Source organism: Xenopus laevis, chromosome 9_10L, assembly GCF_017654675.1.
Source record: "Xenopus laevis strain J_2021 chromosome 9_10L, Xenopus_laevis_v10.1, whole genome shotgun sequence".
In the NCBI taxonomy this organism is placed as follows: Eukaryota; Metazoa; Chordata; class Amphibia; order Anura; family Pipidae; genus Xenopus; species Xenopus laevis.
Window position 1 is genome coordinate 32593990 of NC_054387.1, and position 21503 is coordinate 32615492.

General features: G+C 36.2%; 1 protein-coding gene across 2 annotated transcripts in view; it reads left to right on the forward strand.

The window, feature by feature from the left end:
* Window positions 1–21503, forward strand: part of LOC108701012 (ankyrin repeat and fibronectin type-III domain-containing protein 1) — a 412491-nt gene that overhangs the window by 330927 nt on the left and 60061 nt on the right. For both annotated transcript variants that reach the window (XM_018235128.2, XM_041576478.1), the window contains exons 12-17: window positions 6930–7029; window positions 7889–8021; window positions 9689–9805; window positions 11702–11917; window positions 13175–13341; window positions 16682–16832. In XM_018235128.2, the coding sequence (XP_018090617.1) occupies window positions 6930–7029; window positions 7889–8021; window positions 9689–9805; window positions 11702–11917; window positions 13175–13341; window positions 16682–16832 (884 nt within the window). The remainder of the gene's footprint in view (window positions 1–6929; window positions 7030–7888; window positions 8022–9688; window positions 9806–11701; window positions 11918–13174; window positions 13342–16681; window positions 16833–21503) is intronic.

Below are 21503 nucleotides of genomic sequence, written 5' to 3' on the forward strand. Positions count from 1 at the left end.
ATTTCGGTACAATTCTTTGTATTTTCTGTCATTTGTTAAACTTGTGCATGTTGCATGGATCCTGTTAAGGGAATCATGAAGGGTGTGTCAGGAGGCCTATCGGCTCCCAGCATGAGTACACTGGACCAAGGAGGAAGCTTAGGGGTTAAAGTCTGATTTTGTGGTACAAATAGGGATCAGGAGAAATCGTAGTCAATATCTAGGCAGGCAGATGGTAGCAAGGTCAAGGTTCAGACAGGGTCAGAAATCCAGGAATCAATATCAGATGAAATATCAAGCACCCAAACAAAATCCTATTATCGGGCATTGAACCTGTGACCTATGCGTCTTTTGATTCAAATCTTCGTGCCTGACGGGTGACGTCATTGCGCCACTACCCACATGGCGGCCAGGGGTGCCGACTGAGACGAAATCGCCATAGGGTGCTCCTGACAGTGTGTTCTTTAACATGCCCTCCATTTGTGTGTGTAGTAGTGCAAATGGGACCTTGGGCTTAATACCTTTTCAAGGGCAGGTCTCAAGTGCAGGGTTTCCTAGCACTATGCACCTTGCACTACAATTTTAATTCTACACTCTGCAGTGGCAGGGCACAATAGATTTATGTAGATAAAGTAATGCACCCACTCTTTGTAAAGAACTCCCTCTATGTCTTAACTGTATCATATTACAGTTGGAACTTCTCTCCTGTATTATAGGAAATATTTGGCCCCCAAAAAGAGGTACGAAGAACAGTTGCAAAACGTAATGCCCGATATATAATAAGTGATTCGGGAGTTCTGTGAATTATATGAATATTTTTTCACTCCATGAGACTTCAGCCTTCATGGGGCCTTGTGATGCTCTGGTGATTTTGACAGAACTTAAAAAATAAGGAAAGTCTTTGATTGGTGATTGTATTTACTTATCTCACACCCTGGGTCGGTGATCCTATCAACAGAAAATTGCACCAGCCGGGGTTCTTCCAGTGAGCACCACGGAGTGGTCATCTTCCTGCTTCTTCTTTCAGCTTGCAGCTGTGCATGTGCAAGTATAATCCAACACTTTCAAAAAGTTTTGGTGAAGGTTTATCTTCAGTTTCAAATATTTAAAAAAAAAAGAAAAGAAAAGTTTACTTCCAGAAAAGGGCAAATGCTTCCTGTCAGTTCTTGTAAAAATAAATTGCTACTCTTCTTCGAATTGTTGACTAGTCCCTTGATGCACTTAGGACAGCTGCTATGCGCCTATGCCCATCACTCAGTCCACTGACCGAGACAGTGTATGTTTTGAAGGACACATTCCTCTATTTAGTTAATGGGCAGTAGAGTGGTGGGTGGAGTATAAGAAAGATATAGCCTCTCCTAAATGAGAGTGCTTTATGTTCATATATAATTATTAATTCTCCAGTGGAAAGCCTTCTATTGGTAGTCTCGCCAATCGCCATACATACATTTTACCCTGCCCTCTTCTTGGCAGAAATTATTTTTGGGGGAGGGCAAGGCCTTGGTCACTTGTGGAAAGAGGAGACTATGATAGATGCAGGAGACACTTATTCCACCATGAATCCCTATGAGGTGCAGCACTGGACTTTTTATATTGATGCAGAACTGTATTATTCTTAACATATATAAAGCATTCTGTCTAGTGGGATAAGAAAAACAACAAAAACAAACAAGCAAAGAAACCCTTTCTCTGGCTCTCAATAGTGAATTGCTACAATAAAATGATTAACATTATGAGATGCAAGGCCCAAAGCTGACAATAAATAATGGGAGAGCAAGTCATTAATAACCCACTGCTTTTAAGGTGAAAAATAAAATCAGTCTCTGGAAACCAACAGCTTCCTTGTTCTAGAAAACGTACACACTGTTGCACCATTCTCCAAAGTTATACTGGGGCTCATCCAAACTAAAAGAGCATCATTACAGCTCTACATTTAATGAGGTGTAGTCAAAAGGGATTGTGTATATGCTAATGATACTGATAGCTGGTATTTTCTACTTTGTAGTGTAATTCACAGCTTTGTAGTTTTCCCCCCAAGGATGGAGGACCATATAAAAAGTTTTCTGCAGGAAGACAATGTTTAATTATAGACCAGGCTGACTTTATCAGGCATGGGACCTGTTAAACAGAAGGCTCGGGTTTTTCTGGATGAGGGATCTTTCCATCATTTGGATCGCCGTACATTGTTTGCTAAAAAGTAATGTAAACATTAAAGAAATCCAATGGTATTGTTTTGCCTCCAATAAGGATTAATTATGTCTTAATTTGGATACAGTACAATGAACTGTTTTTTATTATTACAGAGAAAAATGTAATCATTTTTTAAAATTTTAGTTATTTGTCTATAATAGAGGCTATGGGGGATGGCCTTCCTGTAATTTGGAGCTTTCTGCGCAACGGTTTTCCCGATGATGGATCCTATACCTGTAGTGTACCAGATACACCGTTTGAGTGCCTGCCAGATGCTTCCCTTTAACTTACTGCAACTGTCTGCCGCCATTGATTAAGGATCATAGACTGCCTATTGATTTGATAGCTAATAATTTATTAACTGGACCTATAGAACTGCCACATTTGTTTATCTAGAGTTAATTGGATTTAATACCTTGTCATTCGCTTGCTGATACCTGATTGTTTCTTTCCTTTGCCTTTTTGTTTTTTTCTTGCTGCTTTATAATATTTGATTCTTGCTGCCTATAATATCCAATGTCTTTCTTGATTGTATTTGTATATGTTGTCATGAACGACTGTACATATTTAACAGTGACACCTTGTGGTTATTGTTCTAACCTTCTCGATTCCAATTCTGGAAACGGTCCACTTTTGCCAATGCCATTCAGGGCATAGAAGTGCTAAGTGGCGGAAAATAGACACATTCTTGGAGTAATGTTCATATTTGCTGTGGTTGAGCAGATTTGTGATATTGATTAATCATGTGCAAACGTCTATTACATTTAATGCAACCTCCATTTATTATTCATTTTGTGTATTTGAGTAGAATTTGTTGTATGTTGCTCTGCACTTAGTGGAAATAACATCAATGGAATATAGTAGGGTTAAATCAGATTTCTGTCTAGTTTGGATCGTCTGGTAAGGTGTTACAAACAAGGACCGGTAAGATCCAGCAAGAATCAGTCCCTAGATTATACTTGCTATTCTTTAATTGCTGCATTGCTTTCCAAGGCCTTTGCTATATGACATCAAGACAATTCATCAACCACAAATAAGCATGTCTTGTCACTACAGCTCAATAAATGTAAAGCTTTATCATCTTAGCTGATACACAGAAATAAACCATGGTGCATCTAGCGGATTGAAATTCAATACAAAATAGGCACTATCTGTCTCACAGTGATTTATCTATATCATGAAATGTCCCATAGGGATCAATACCATATTCTCTGCTAGAAATGGAGCTCAAGATTGACCCAATTTTTCTCCTGATGGTGATAATCCATTGTCTGAGTGGGCAGATCAGCACATAGAGTTTAGGTACAATATTGGCCTGTTCTCTATGACAGGCTGGAAAGTACAGTCTTTCTTCATTTGTTCATTGTACAGTATACTAATCTTACTAGTTATGTACTGCAAGTACAATGATCTGAGCAGTAAAAGTAAAACATGGAATTTGTTCTTTATTTTATTTATCTTTACACTTAAGGTGCATTCTTGCTAACCAGATCATCATTTTGGAGAACGTTTCACAACTTATTCATCAAAGTTGAAAAAATGTTAAAAGATCTGACTCAGTTATCAGTTTGCTGTACTTCATTGGATTTCTCACTAAAAAACAGGAAACCGGTGAGACAGACATGTGAAGTACAAAGAAAGCAAGTTTGATTCTAAACACTTAGTGGAGGATTTATATGCCCTTTTTTTGTATGTGTACATGTTGATAGCAGATAAACCATAGTGTTTTATTGTTGGTAATGTTAAGTGAAACTGCCCCATTGCATCACTGAAAACTTCCCAAAACCACGGAAAAATTAGCAAAACTATGAAATTTCACCAAAAATTACCAAATACATTGAACTTTATGGGCGTTTTTCCTGACCAAAAACATAGCCGAAAAAAATGCATGGAAACAAAATGCACGGCAATACATAATTCCACTAGTGTGTTTTGTGCATTTCTTTCTGTTTAAAAAATATATATTTTTAGATGTATAAAACGCATTGCGAAACACTAGGTTTTGTGAAATTTGTCACTAGTGAAAAAGCTCATTTTGATACAAAACTATGTCAGGCAACAAAAAAACATTGCTAAGGAGAAAAGCTTATTCCAAAGTCTTTGTCAAACTCAGGTCACTAAGGTAAAAAAATCTTGAACAGGTATTAAGCTGCTGAAAAATGTAATGGAATTGGTATCAGCTAAACATTTTAAGTCAAGAATAATCTAGATGTTTATCTAGAAAAATAATATCTGCGGAATTTTTCCCCCCACTGGTAATAAAAAAAAAAAAAAAAAATCTGGAACTGCCCTTTAGTGATTTAAAGAATTTTTTCAGCTAAAAAAATTTTGGTTGCATTTGGTTTTCAACTTCTTTTTTCTTTGAAAAGGTTTTATAATCTATCTATTTCTAATGTCTGCCTGTCTGACCAAAGAGTGCACAAAACCAATACTTAAATTCCACTGACTTAATATACAAAAAAAAAATTTTGTACATTGCCATGAATGGTATACTTCAGGGATCCCCAACCTTTTTTTTACCCGTGAGCAACAATGTAAAAGAAGTTGAGCAACATAATCATGGAAAATGTACCTGGGGTGCCAAATATGGACTGTGCTTGACTATTGGTAGCCCATATGTGGACTGGCAGCCTACAGGAGGCTCTGGTTGGCATTACACCTGGTTTTTATTCAACCAAAACTTGCCTTCAAGCCAAAAATTCCAAAATAAGCAGCTGCTTTGAAGCCACTGGGAGCAACATTAAATGAGCTGGTGAGCAACATGCCACTGGTTGGGGATCACTGGTCTACATGAACCTTTTTTATTCACTAAGCAGATAAGCAAGTGGTTTGTGTTCTGTGACTGTACTGTTGGGAAATCATAGGTTAGAGGTCCTTTCCCAGTGGAATGTTTTTAAAAGAAATAATGTTCTCTGCCAGGGCATGGACTCTGCAAGGCTAATTGCTCTCTGCAGTATTGTTATATGCATTGTCCTAGGAAAGAAAGCAGAGTAAGCAATAACAATAAACTATTGCAAGCACCATGGCCATAGTGTTCTACGGATAATCTTTGATGATTTTATTTTTGCTGCTGTTCACCCTTAATGTGATTTTGTGGTTGCTTAAATATTACTGGTTGCTATGATTCTATTTTGAAGGCATATTTGAGAAGAGCCCAGCAGTTTTTATTATTTTTATGACACATTCCTTTAATGACTGCCAGGGCCACCATCCGTACAGACGAGAACTGCAGTCAGGCGTCCCTGAAATAGAAAAGTATGATTCACAAGTCAACGGGGTTGGGGCTTGTAGGTAGTGGGCAGGGTTTTGGTGGATCATGGACAGGGTTTTGGCATGATTAAGGAGTGGCCAGGAATGATCCGGAATGTGATTGTGCATACAACAGGCCTTATTTACTTGTTGTAAACCCTCAACTGGCTGGCAACCCAGTTGAGGGAGACATTAAGTTGACTTGTCAGATCAGTAATAATATTTTGCATCTTTTTCAATGGGGGCTTTTTGTTTGGCTTCCTCTGCAGCAGGTACAGGTAAATAGACTTTAATTAAGGTTCTGATTTCAAGGGCACCTACAGGTGCGGGCTAATAGAGCCTGCAAAAAAAATAAATATATATATATATATATATATATATAATTTTTTTTCTAAATTGCCCCCACCAATGCTAGGCTCCCATGCACTGGGAAGGCAACAAAAAAAATGCAGCAAAAAATCACCTGTAGTTTGCAATGCCTATCACAAATGGACCCCCTGTTTGGAGAATTTTCACTATTACCCATCTTTTAATATATAGCCATGTAGGTGTCTGCTATTGCTACTTCCCATGCACAACACTAATGTATTCATAATCCTGCTATTGAACAAATGTTGAACATTTAATCATTTTGGATGATTCTGCTTATGTTTTTGGTCCTATAATTTGAGCTGTATTTTGTATATTAAGCTTGCCAACCACACCAAACTTCTGCATATACTGCCAAGTACCATCTTTCTCCTTTTCTTCATTGTGGATTGACTTTCTCCTACATTATTCTAAATTAAAGAGAGTCTCTGATGCTGAATCCTGGTCTTCATCCATAAAGTCTGTTTATTTACCTTGATCCTAACACCTTGGCACTGAAAGCTGTAGTCCTACAGACAGTCTGGAGAATGCAGATGCTGTGTTTTAAAAAACAGCAAGGAAAGACTGCCCACCCCTCTTTTGGTATAAGCACAGGCAAGAGAACATAACATCAAGTTAAAGAAACCTGATTTACAATAAAGGTTGTACATAAACATCCCCTTTTCCAAATCCGGAGATTTTGTAGCCCTTAGTGATTATTTAGCCATTGTCATATGATGAATTGTTACTCCTGTAATTATAGCAAACAGAAGTCTTGTAGAGAAACAAAGTATTGAATAAAGGGCACAAAGGCACTATGAAAGAATGGAGACACAATTAACGATAAGTTTAGCTTGTCTTTTAATCTTGGTTTTAACCTTCTGTGGGATTTCTGGGTTGAAAGGTCACTGCTTGTTAAAAGGAGCTGTGTAGGTTTGATTATATGCTATTGCCTCATGTTTTACTCTGGATAATAGTATTTGATAATCAGCCTCATAGTTTGTGTAGAGGTTTCTTTCACCGCCTAGCCATTGATTCCCCACCCCAGGTACCATCACTGGTTATTATTTCTTCTCAATTTACTTTGTCATTTTATTAAGCAAATATATCAAAGCCCGAATTGCAAGTGAAGAAAAGTAACCCAGCCTCTCTCGTATTTTTAGAAGAAGCAAAATTACAAAATTCAAGTCGGAAACAGTCGGTATCTAGAAGTTTGAAGCATCTTTTCCACTCTTCGAACAAGTTTGTCAAGACATTAAAAAGGTGGGTCATGTCTGGAAAATGAGACAGTGCACAGTTAACATATGCACTTAGTATTTCTATCCTCAAATAAAAACGACACTTTCAGGATTGAGACATTTCTTTTTCTGTTTTGGTGGACTGTCTTTATTTTACTGAAAGTGTGGTAAGACCACCACACCTTACGGAAAGGAAATTCAGTAAGGTATTTCCCTTCAGACGGTATGTAAAGTATGAGGGAGTTGATTATGCCATTTTACAAAAAGTCCCTTCACTACATGATTGAGTTTGAACATTGGACGGGGAATGCCATATTGCTTTTGCCAGCTAAGGCAGACAACAGGGCTGTCAGTTAACGATGAGGTTCTAGTCCTGCTTATGAAACCTGCTTCAACAAAGGAAATTATACAATATCCACCATATATATATCTGTCAATATGCTAGCTCTTCCAGCTTTCTTTGGTACTATTTAAATGGACCAATAGAAAACTGGGATGCTTCCTATCAATATATTAGGTCGTCTGGGTAGTGGTTCCAAAAACATTATAATAGTCCTGTTGCTTTTGTCTCCGTGACCCTCTAATTTTTCCCATTTGGTTTCACAAGCAGAATTTTGGTATCTTTGCCCATGTTATAATGGGTAGCACAGATTTGGGATATGTTTTCTTTAGATAACCTCTACACCTAATAAGGATTTATTTCTGTTTACTTTCTGTCTGTGTGTCGTCTCACACAAGGAAGTGCAGAAATAATGAATTATAGTTGTTTATGTGCAGGGTAAAGATATGTCAATCATCACTAGAGGTTAGTAAACTAAAGGTCCCCTGTTTTATTAGTAATAAATATTTTTGTGTGTAACAATCCTTATTTGTTTTGCTTTTAGGGGCCTCTACTTAGCAGTGATATTTCATTACAAAGACAACATGTTGGTAACCAATGAAGACCATATCCCCATTGTAGAAATTGATGATTCCTGCACCAGCTCTATTATGCAAGATTTCCTCTGGTTTACAAAGGTAACAGATATTGTCTATGCCTCTGTCTTGATTGTTTGCTGTATAACCACTGATAATAGAAATGCCTGTTATTCCCAATAGTACCTTTGGAAGAATGCTTTTTTTGGGATGTACAAGCCTGTTTTCCTAAAATTTTAGAAACTATGTAAAATGTAAATCGAATGGGAATTGGATGATTTGCGAATAATCCAAACTATATATATATATATATATATATATATATATATATATATATATATATATATATATATATATATATATAAATATATACCTATATATTATCCATACATTTCCCTGGTTTTAAATTTTTCCTGGATTTTACACCATTATTTTCTGGTCCCCTGAAAAACATAAAATAGGGGGGTTCTACTGTAATTGCAAATACAGTAATGGGACCTTTTTATCCATAATGTTAGGGACCTGATGTTATCTGGATAACGGATCTTTCCCTAATTTAGATCTTCATATCTTACATCTGCTTGAACATCATGTAAGCATTAAGTAAACCCAATAGTCTGGTTTTGCCTCCAGTAAGGATTAATAACATCTTAGTTTGGACCAAGTACAAGGTACTGTTTTATTATTACAGAGAAAATCATTTTTAAAAATTTGGATTTGCATAAAAGTGTATGGGAGACAATCTCTCCATAATTTGGATCTTTCTGGAGTTTACAGATAACGGAAACCATACCTGTAGTACAAAGAGAACATATCAAATGTTGAAACAGAGATATTTTATTGTAAAAAAAAATTTATTGTAAATTTGAAGCCAGTAACCCATTATGTTTCCCACTATGTTGCATCACCTCTTCTTTTAACCATTTGGGAATGAAAGAGACCAATTGCTGGAGATTAATAAATTAACGTTGCCCCACTCTTGCCTGATATAGGATTTCAGCTGCTCAACAGTTTGGGTTCTCCTTTGTCATATTTTTCCTCCTTTCAAAATGAGCAAAATGGGACTGCAAGCAGGTCACTTTAGCCTTGTTACTTCTGTAGAGCTAATTTTCAGGATTCTCTGAATCCTTTAATGACACTATGTACAGTAGATGATGGAATCCCCAAATGATTTGCAATTGTACACTGAAGAATATGATTAATTGTTGCAATATTTGCCCAAGAAGTGTTTCACATAGTGGGGTATCCCATCTGTTTATCTTGTCTTTGCACAATTATGATTTAAATTATTTGAAAGTCATCCCATTACCTTTTTATTTATATTTTACATGATGTCCCAAAATTTTTTTGAAAATGGGGCTGTATACCCAACACCATAGTCTGCTGTATGAGTGCCCAATGTCTTTATGAAACACCAAAAGAATGTCCAGAGGTTACCATAGCAGTCATTCTTGTTTCCTATAGGTGGTTCATGGCCACGGGAGCCTGTCCAGTCCTAATATACAAAGTTTTTAAGGGCCTCCTCAACAATTTTTTGTAAATTCTGATTATTTAATTAATTCCTAAGAGCACTGACCTTAACTTCTTGGCCTCCTTATGATTGCTGGGTTTTTTTTCTGGGAAGGGGGGTCTCAGCTGCAAGTAGGGATATTTTCCAAGTACAATATTAATTTATAGAATACACAAGTGCCAAATAGTTTTCCTTTTACCTGTAGCTAATTTATAACCTTTTATAAACCATTGTGGCTTTGATGTGGTCTCTCTTCCAGCTGTCATGTATGTGGGATGATATCAGGTGGCTGCGACAGAGCATGTCCATCTCAATGTCCTCTTCTACTGCTCTCCAGGCCAGACAGAAGATGTTGGCAGCAGCAGCCCAGCTCCAGGTTAGAGCCCTTGCTTGAAAGTCAATATAACACATCCACATATTATGGTAATATAATACTAGTTGCATAGGGTGCTTCCAATTACTCACAGCAACAAGTAACGAATACCTGCTGATTTGATGCTAAGTGCAATCCATACTTTTTGTACAGTGATGTCATCACTTATATTTATCAAGTCGTTTCCTCTCATTAAGTCCCTTGGAGGGGATATAGTTTCCCTTATAATATGTTTCCCTTATAATACATAAGCGATAATTAGAGTTCCCGGATCTGCTTAACTCAACATGGTGCCTTAATATAGTTGTGAAATTTCTTAGTGTATTCTAATACTATTGCACAGATGGGAATGTATTATTCCTAAAATTAAATTCAGAATCAGCATGGTGAGAATAGAAATAAGTTGGGTGTTGAAATTCTGAGGCCTTTGGGGATGCTGACTATGCCACTTGTCTTCTACTTATATAGTGTGTGTGTATATTGTGTTTTGCACTACTTTATGAGAATTTGTTTAGAAAATAGAAAAAATAGAAAATTTAAAAACAGGGCTATTGGCCAGCTTGGTGTGAACAAGACCCTAATTTACTATGAAAACACAATAAGGAAATTAATGGGCTCTAAATCCAATTACAGTACAAACCTTTCCTGTTAAATTTTAAAAAAAAAAGTTAAATTTTTCATTCTCCATTCTTTAATGTTAATTGTAGAAAGAATGGTGCCCAGCACAAACCAGATTTAAAATGCTGTGATAACTTTTTTTTTTAATTGTGACAGTCCCAAAAGACGCATGTCTTTCTGAAATGGCACAATGAAAGGCTATGACAGCATTTTAACTGTGGTGTGTGTTGGGCTAGGCTAACAATTTCATTCAGATCTGCCTAGCAAGGATTACAAATTACAAGAGAGGTTTGTTAGATTGAGGCCCACTTAATATACTGTCCAAAAATATAGATATATATGAAATTTTGGAGGCAGTATAAATACTCTTGTCTTTTTAATGGAAAAATTAAATCTGCTTATACCCCTTCTTGGTGGATGGACAAGGCATTGGCAGATGTCAGAAAGAAAGGAGTCTCCTCTGTTTTATAAACAATGTATGATCAAAGTGAGCGTTATCTCTTTGAGGATCTATTTAGTTGGCAAACTTGCCCATACTTTAGACTGCAACAAACCACTATCAAGGGAGCTTAACGGAAAAACAAAGGAGCATTGAAGAAGGCATGCCAACTGATCTCTTGCTGCCTATGAATGTAGTGCTGAAATGCCAAATCTGGTGGCATAGATTAATTTGAATATATTGTTAATAAATTGATTATTAAGTACTTCTAGATTCAGCATTTCCACACTGCCTCTAAAGGGGCAACCAGCATGTATGGTGAACATGGAATATTTGTGTTATACATGTACCAGCCAGTTAGCATTCCAGTATGGATACAGTTTGTCTTGCACCTGCCCCGTATATAATCATCCTCTCTCTGCCCTCATGATGTTCTCCATGCATTCTATGCCCCTCCATTATCTGCTGTCACACCTCAGAATGCACTTTCCTACCTGTGGCCACTAATTTTATTGGCTGTCGAATTTAGGTCTCAACCCTTGCTCATCTTTCCAAACCCTGCTTCATGCAAGGGCCAGTTTGCTATCTGCACTGGGGTGGCTATTATGTCAATTGGGACATTGCTTCTACCTTTTCTCCTTCCTCTTGCCACCAGCCTTATGAAAACCGACACAAGGGAATTAGCACATACTAATGAGGTTTGAAAATGAATGTGTTGAATTTTGTTTACTTTTGAAGAATGAGAATTTTCCATATTAAGAATCCATTAAAACTATAATAGATACATGGCCTCTTTTCACAAACGCATTTCGACTTTAAGACCGGTGTGTTTTATTTTCCAGAACTTGCTTGGCACCCACAATTTAGGCCGAGTGTATTATGAACCCATTAAGGACAGACACGGCAACGTCTTAATAGTCTCAATCAGAGAAGTGGAGACATTGTATTCTTTTTTCAATGGTAAATGGATGCAAATTTCCAAGCTGCAAAGCCAGAGGAAATCCCTTTCAACTCCTGAAGAACCGACAGCTCTGGACATCTTGCTCATAACCATTCAGGTAGTGTAATGATTTTGTGCAAAGCTATTTCTCCAAGCCCCCGCCAGTGGAAAACTAGTTCCACATGCCAAGAACTTAGAGAAACGTATTGAATTGTAAGACTAGACATGACATCCGCTGACATTACACAAATGTCTTTCTAGTGCCTTTTCAATGACAAGCCACACAAAAGCTCAATTTAATGTCTTGCTTTTGGGAGATTTTCAAAAGTTGATGTAATGCCAATTACTTCGCACTTAATAAACACCAGTATATGAGGCTGTTGTGTTTGAACACGGTACTCCATTTTCAGCCATCCACCAATGATGATTGACAAGGTTCAGCTTTGATTGGCTATGTACACAGCCAGCAGACTGCACTTTCGGAAACCCAAGACGATCCACAGCATGGCAGCAAATGTTAGAATGCTTTACCTTGATATGTCTCCATGGTGACCATTCTGGTGGTGCTGATCCCAGAGTAAGGATATCCCAGCACCCGAAGCAAAACAAGGGCTCCTTTATTGTGGCATTTTTGCATAGCTTCTAGTTTTACACAGCCTTATAGACAGAAATTGTCAGGCACGGTGCCATAGTTGCCCCATAGAAATAGTCTACATTGACATGCCCAAAGTGTCAAGGACCTGATGTATGAACTGAACCAGGCTTTCCAGTCCCCACTACAGATACATATCTGCTGTGTTATGGCATACAAAGAGCCTAAGAGAACCCAATGCTCTCCAGATGTAGAAAAGTGATAGCTGTATGCAGTAAATATATTATAGAAAGGGAGGCGGGGTTAGGATGGAAAGGTCAAACAATAATCTGATTCATGGCAAAGGTTAAGTAATTGGACTGAAATGCTGAATTAAAATACATGTTATCGCAAATGTAAAACGTTTTGCTCAGTGTTATCCGTTGTATAATTGTAGTAATAATAATAATCCCTCTAATCCATCCCTCTGTGTATATACATATATATTAGTCATTAATATTAATTAATAGTTTAAATATATATATATTTTTTTTTTGCTGATTATAGTCTAATAGAGTTTTTGAGTCCAATAAAAACTGAGAACTTCATGCAGAATAGAGCATTCATGATTATTTTATTAGATATTTTTCATGACATTTCTACCTTTTAATCTAATTGCTTTGTCTCTCATAGCTCACCTGCAGTTGTGTATAAATTCAATACCTGTTACATAGACAAATCCATCTACATTCTTTAATATGCATGTATTATTTAAATAAACAACCATATAACCTTGCTCTGCAGGAGATATTGACCTATCAGAAGCGGAGCCAGCAGAGGTTACATCCTGGCCTGTACCTGGGCTACTTGAAACTGTGCAGCTCTGTTGATCAAATAAAAGTGCTTGTCTCTCAGAGGCTACCCAACATATTGTGCCATGTCAAAATCCGAGACAACAGCAACGTCTCCAGGTATGTGACATCAGGAAGAATTTTTTTTTATATATATATATAGTGTATAGATGCACACTGGGACTTAAAAAAGTGAAAAAATTCAAATGTATTTGTCAACGTTTCAGTCTCTTCACTTTATTGTCAAGTCCCAGTTTGCATCTAAATAAATTAAACCCCTTATAAAAAAAATGAAAGCCAATTGCAAAATGTCTCCGAATGTCACTCTCTACATCCTACTTAAAGTTAACCCAAGGGTGAACAACCCCTTTAAAGATATTAAAACTATTCCCTAACTTTATACTTCTGGGCTGCCTCTACTATCTACTGGGTCAGTAGTTTGCACAGGTATGGGATCTGCTACCTTAAGTCTAATAAAAAACAACTTAAATGTTAAATAAACTCAATAGGCTGGTTTCACCTCCAATAAGGATTAATAATATCTTAGTTGGGATCAAGTACAAGGTACTGTTTTATTAATACAGAGAAAAAGGAAATCCTTTTTAAAAATTTAAATTATTTGATTCAAATGGAGTCTATGGGAGATGGTCTTCTGTAATTCGGAACTTTCTGGATAACTGGTTTCCAGATAATGGATCTCATACCGGTATTGCTGTACCTCTAGTTTGGTTGTAGTGCTTTACAACATTTCTATCAATGTTTCCGTCAGTTGGTGGTTTCCTATATAATTCTTTCCCATGCTGGGACCCAATGGTGTTGGAAGTAACTGTGCAAAAAATTGTAATGTAAAAAGTGTAAAGCTATAGGATCGGTTATATGAAAACCTGTAATCCAAAAAGCTACAATTTACAGCAAGGCCATCTCCCATTAACTTAATTTTAGTTAAATAATTAAAATTTTTAAAACCTATTTTCTTTTTCTTTGTAATGACAAAACAGTACCATGTACTTGATTCCAACTAAGATATAATTAATCCTAATTGGTTTGAAAACCATCCTATTGGGTTCATTTAATATTTAAATTATTTTTAGCAGACAAAATATGAAGTTCCAAATCACGGAAATATCCCTTATCCAGCAAACCCCAGGTCCTGAGCATTCTGGATAACAGGTCCCATACCTGTACTTAGTACCTGCATATCTGCTATGCAGATTGCATCCTAACAATTCAAGAAAAAAGTGATAATGACTGTTTTCTTTAATTTGTCTGAAAGTAATCAGGAAGCTGTTTCATATTAGCAGCTGTAAATTGGGCTACAGTCTAAATCAAGTGCCGACAGTAATTTTCTATTTCCTTTCAAGCCACATATAATTATCACCGTGTGGTTAGATCCCACAAAACACATTAAACATTACCCTGGAGATATTTTCTTGAAGAAAATGTAAAAAAAAAAAAAACCCTTTAAAATTAACGCAATATTTTTCTTGTTAAACAAAAGTAATTTGGAACTGTTTTCCAAAAATAACGAACAAGTTAGGTTATTTATGGAGAAAAACAAAATTCTTCAAGATGTATCTACCTTTAATAACCTTCTTGTTTGATATTTGGAATGTTTATATACTGTATTTCATGGCAGAGTGTCCATTTTTTGGCTCAAAATGTGAAAACTTAAGATTCCAAGTAAACGGTTAGCAAGATACATGTTGTACTTTCAGTCTTTATAATTTGAATATTTCACTTGATTTTATTAAAGTTTTCAGGTGTTTTATGGCAAAGTGGGCCTAATAAATGTTGATAGATTTTTGTTTTCCTCAACGCAGTCGAGTACATACCTATCAAGGCTTATTCAGCAGACGTGGGTGAAATATTTCCATAATAATTACGGAAAAATATATATTAGTGGAATCTTTGGAATGTTCTGCAGCCTGGAATAATTATAACCTTAGAAAGCTTTGCTAAATTAAATATACAAGAGTTAACCCATTCATTCAGCCACAGTTCAGTTCAACATTTATGTGTATCTCAATGATGCCTTGGCTAAAATGACTGATAACTGAAATATCTCCTATAGTAATCTTGTATATAAAGGACAAATTCACTGGGGGTACTAACATGATTTGGTGTATGAATAAGGTATTTGATTTCAGATCCAAAAATTTTCCCAGCTCTGGTGATCCTTCTATTAATAAATGGCACATGCTACTGCACCCTTGTCTTTAGTTTGTGCATGTACATTACCGTAAAAGTTACTGATTTTACTCAACTGTGCATTGGAGACACATTGGAAAGATAAATAAAATGGCAGAATGGCTCTATTAGTTTTTTCCCCCAGGACGGTGCAGTTTGCTTCCTAAAAGTTACGCCAGCCCGGGGAAAAACAACTTAGCAATTGGTTTTACTGGATGATGCCCAACAAATTGGCACCCAAGGAGTCTGCCTTTCCTTGTCCTTAAAGAAGCAGTAGTGATGAGGTATATGAAATTTTTCATTCATCCAGGTCATAATATTCATTATCTAGTGGAGATATCATATCATTTGGACTTGGGTCTGAGACTCACCAAGCAGCTTCAAAAATACTCAAAAAGTCCAGTTGCTAAAACGTATCTCCACTAGACACAATAGTGATGTAAATGAGAGATCTGAGATCCAAATAATAATACAAAATGCACTGGTGCAATTAGCACTATCAACTAGTCAAATGTTTGCTTAAATTTCTAAATTGCACTAGACTGATCATAATAATTGCTGGTTAGTTGCTATGGTGGTGTAATTTACAACTTATGCCTATGTTACAAATAAGCTTTAAGTGTTTGATACGATTGGTAAATTTAAGAGAAGGTGCTTAACATGTAATAGGGTAACATAGTAAAAGTCACACAAGTTGCACCTGATCTGACCCATAGCAACCAAGCAAATATTTAATTTCAAGCAGGTAAACAGTAAATGGTTGCTACACCTGTTGAAAACCTTGGTTACTTCCATTATATTATCCCATTGGTGATCCATGGAGTTGATGCACTAGTGTGAATTAAACATCTCTAATTCTTCCCTTGGGAGCCTGCACGCCTAGTTCCTGTGACTTCTAATAAACAATGTTATATATTCCTATCCACATTGTGTTTTTGTAAACAACTTATTTTAAGTCACTTTTTCTAAATCCAGGAATTCTTGCAATGGCATGAGCTACCTGGATTTAGAAATAGTAAATGAATATAACTGGTTGCGTACAAACACAGTAAGGGGGTACAATATCCTAATGGTTTAATGATGTTATAATAAAGACAAGGGTCCTTCAAGTTTAATGTATTGCCAATTACTTTCATCCAAGTCAGTAAAACCCTGATTTTACTATAAATTATAGTAAAAATAAGCCCCCTGACAGTTTTTGTTTTTTTGCCACCATGTATAGTCTAATCAGTAAATCTATTTTCAAATATTACATGGTTTTCTTATTTTACAGAGATGAGTGGGAATGGATTCAAAATCTCTCTTTGTCAGAGTCTATGGACAGCATGGACCTCTCTCTAGATGATCACACGCAACTGTTCCTCTATGATCTTAAGATAGCAGTCAAAGCCCTGCTGAAACAGATCAATCTACCTCTACACCAGGTACAGCAAGATGTTGCCTACACCTACTCTTTGTTCACTCAACTGTGGGTAGAGTTGAAAAAAATGATTTAGGTCTGTTTGGATTTATTTAGAAGGATTTTTTTGGTTACTCTTAGCCCTTCCCTCCCTAAACAATATGGTTATTCGCTGTTGTTAAGGAGATTAACAAGAACAGGCTGACTGTAATTTTGGATTCATGACTCTGAACAATTGAGCCATAGGTTCTGGATTCATAGTTGGCCACAGGGACATTAAGGAGTCATCCCTTATAATTTCTTAAGTGAGGGTTTAAGCCAACTCTCTTTTGGTTTGAAGGCAATGCTATGTGTGTAGCATGAGGTGTGTGAATACCTTCTGTTTAAAAGGGGTTCCAAACACTTTTTTCAGTTTAGTTGTTTTTAGATTATTCCCCAGAAATAAAGACTTTTTTTCAATTACCTTCCATTGTTTATTTTTTACTGTTTTTCCAAAATCTAAGTTTAAATTTGAATGTTTGTCTCTCTGATTTTTAAGTCTGGCAGCTCATTAATTCTGGTGCAGACCATTTTGCAACATTTAGTTGATACATTTCTCATCTCATCGCATCTCTTGAATATTAGCAAATATTGTATCAATTCTAACAGCTGCCTGTAATGAAACCCAGGGATTCTGCTCAGCAGGGACAAAGATAATAAATGTATCTGCCAAATGTATCAATTTAGAACAGTTTACAGGGTCGGCGACCCCCCCCTCCCAGAGCTGCTTTGGAAGGTGAAACATTACACTTTATACTTGAATATTAGAAAAACGGTTAAACAAAGAAAATAGAAAGTAATTGGAAAAAGTTATTATTTCTGGTGATCTATCTGAAAACAACTAGTTGTTTGAAGGAGAACACCCCCTTTTAAGAAGGCTCTTGGTACATGGTTGGTATGTGTTATAATACTGGCACTTTAACACATACAGTAACTTAGCAAATCAACCCTACCAAGTTGACTGCCCAACTGTCATCTTTTAGCTGAAATTTTAAGTTCACTGGAATGTACTGTATAAGGTTAAGTGAAAAAAATTTGTAAAATTTGCTTGTTATATGTTGCTAGGTCTTAAAAGCATGTCTTTATTAGGGATGCACCGAATCCACTATTTTGGATTCGGCCGAATACCGAATCCTAATTTGCATATGCAAATTAGGGGTGGGAAGGGAAAAACTTTTTTTACTTCCTTGTTTTGTGACAAAAAGTCATGTGATTTCCCTCTCTGTCCCTAATTTGCATATGCAAATTAGGATCCGAATCCTGCTGGAAAAGGCCAAATCCTGAACCGAATCATGGATTCAGTGCATCCCTAGTCTTTATTTTGCAGAATTCCCCAACTTCAATATTTTCTGACTGCAGCAGATTGTGTCTGTAAAACCTGATCTGTAATGCACCAATAAATCCAGCTCCATCTGTAGTTTGTGACAATTACCTTTGTATTCTTTATACAAACCAATTTGTAATTAGTTACTGTATATCAGTGTATTCACAAGGGATGTCATATGATATTAGACCTGCTTTGCCCCATTGTGCAATGGGGCAAAATCACATTGAGCATGTGTAGTGCTACATAGAAAAGGATCAGAAATATTTAGAACTGAAGGGGACAAATTCAGGGGCAAAAATATTTACTCTCAGGGAAAAAAAAAAATTTTTGTAAACTGAAATTTGCATGGAAAAAATGGTAACGTTTAATAAATCTTTCCCTAGGTGTACAGTATTTTTACATTACAAACCACTTGGAAAAATCAAGTCAAGAACTTTGCATCCAACCTGCAAGCCCACTCCTGTAACCACAAAATGGCATGCCATACATTAGAAATCATTTACTATCAGCTGTTATCTACCTCCTAATTTGAAAAACACACAACATATTATTTTCAAAATGAAGTGCGCACCGAAAATAAATAGCCGAGTTAGGGGTGGTCTGCTGGTGTTATGGAAAACCGCTGATAAACGCAGTCCCATAACACAGCTGGGGTCCCACTGCTCAGAATTCACATCTCATCTCATCAGCCATAAAACTAGTTTTATGAAAAGCCGTGTGCAATCCACAAGGAGGCCTCCAGCTGTGCTCCAGGAGTTAAATGGGACTGCATTGTATACACAAAGGTGCCCATTAATCTAAGGACGTTTAAAAAGTGTCAGGAACGTCTCCTAATAAAAATATAAGGCACCTACGTAAAAAGGCATTAGTGTAAATGGGAGCTCTGTGAATATATGTATTTATCAAAATGAGAGATTTTTATTATGGTTTGTGCATGCTTGAGCAGTATAGTTGTTTGGGATTCATGCAGACTGAATTCTTAAGCAAAGTAAATTGTTGCTCGCTGCTGTTATGTTAGAATAGAAAAGCTTTAAGGAAAGTGACATGTTAACACAGCATTCCATGCCTAGGGTTGCCGCCTGGCCGGAATTTTACTGGCCTAGCAGGTAAAAATTATGGTTGATCCCATTGTTATTAATAGAGAAAAAAGATAAATATATACAGTAGGAAGGCCGGTATTTATTTCTGGAAAAGGTGGCAAACCTATCCATGCCAAATGTCTATTCAGTATAAAAAATGGAATCTGGGATGAAAAAAAGTCAGATATTCTCCTGTATGGTTGCTAAATGATTTGGCAAGTTGAGGGATTTTGCAGAGTGATAAAAGGGGATGAAAAGGGATTCCCCAGAAGTGACAACAACAATTGGGCATGAAGTAAATATAAGTCCAGGGTTCCTGAACAGAATGTGAAAAACCAATGGAGCATTTCAAGCCATAGCACATTTATTATGAGGATCACAAACAAGGGAAAAAGTCATATTATACATTTATTTTTGTTCCCATTTTCTTTGATTTCCATATATATATATATATATATATATATATATATATATATATATATATATATATATATATATATATATATATATATATATATATATATAACAAGGGAAAGTTGTGCTCACCACTATTTTTTAAAACCATTAGGCGGGGGTGCAATGAGGCTGTGACCACAAAATACATATAGTCAAACACAAGAGTCCTCTGCACTCAACCCATTATCAATATATTTAAGACAGCGACATTTTGTGCATACTGCTACTAAAAAATGCCTTACCCTTTAAACAAAACAGGGATTGTTTGTCCATATATTGCAATATATTTAAGCTGGCCAACTACTTCAAAGTCATCCCATATCTGGCCAGTCCTATGCTCAATTTTATCTGATTCATTAAGAATTCTATTGCGTCATTATACATTTTACAAAGGGACTAGGTTTTACCTGCAACTTACTTGCTGCTTTCAAAGTAAACCTCCATACTTGGCTGCCCTTTTATTAGACACCAGTGGGATCACCTGACTATAGCTGGGAGGGGTGGGAGCTACAACATGGAGCTGGTCATATATATATATATATTTATATATATTTATATATTGATGTATATAATATATATCAGTGATCCCTTATTGGGTATCATGTTTGTGTTGCTCCCCAACTTTTTTATATTTTAATGTTGCTCACTGATAAAAAAAAGGTTGGGGATCCCTGATATATCTAATAATATCAATATAATATTAATATCAATATAATATTAATAATTGATGTATGTATATATATATATATATATATATACATATATATATATATATATATATATATATATATATATATATATATATATATATATATATATATACATATATATATATATATATATATATAGACACACATCAATCTGACAGTTGTCAGGCAAAGATCCACACTCACAGGATTTTACATCCTTCAGAGGAAGTCACGCTAAGAAAAAACGAGTAAAAAAATTTAAGCTTTTTACATGGCAAAGCCTGGTGATATGTGGTGTATTATCCCATTTTTTACACCACATGATAAATATTCCCCTTTGTGTAATTTTTATATACTTGCACATAATCGCAACCAGTTGCAAGTTTTTCCACCGCTTTCCTTGATATTCTGCATATTTAGGTAAAATTTTCGTTTCCATTCATCGCAAAGCAATTTTAAAGATAGCGTCTGAATTTGTTGCAGAATATAGCATTCCACAGGTATGGGATCTGTTATCTGGAAACCTGTTATCCAGAAACCTCTAAATTACGGGAAGGCCATCTCACATAGACGGTAGCCTGTACTTGTTCCAAATTAAGATATATTAATCCTAATTGGAGTCAAAACAATCCAATTGGGTTTTATGTTTGATTTATTTTTTAGCAGACAAAGCATGGAGATTCAAATTATGGAAAGAAAGCTTAATTGGAAATCCCAGATCCTGAGCATTCTGGATAACAGGTCTCGTACTAATTAGCTGTTCTGGTTAAACATTAGCTGGAGGGTCCCAGATTGAAAGGATAGATGGTGCACCAACCAGGGGCCACTGAGCTATCACCTTTTTTTGGGGGGGGGGCATGTGATATGTAAGAGCAGCTATATGTCTGGTCTGAAATTCCATCAACCAAAATTGGAAGAGATTTGAGTCAATACCTGCCAGTGTCATTGCCCTGTGACAATGCTGCATGGGTTTTACAGGGGTCAAGAAAACAAGGAAAACCTTCTGGGAAAACCGCATCCTATGCATGGTTTTCTTTGTAAAATATTACAGTAGCTGTCCAAGGTTATGTTTAATAACATCCTCCTTCTGTAGGGATAGTGAGGTG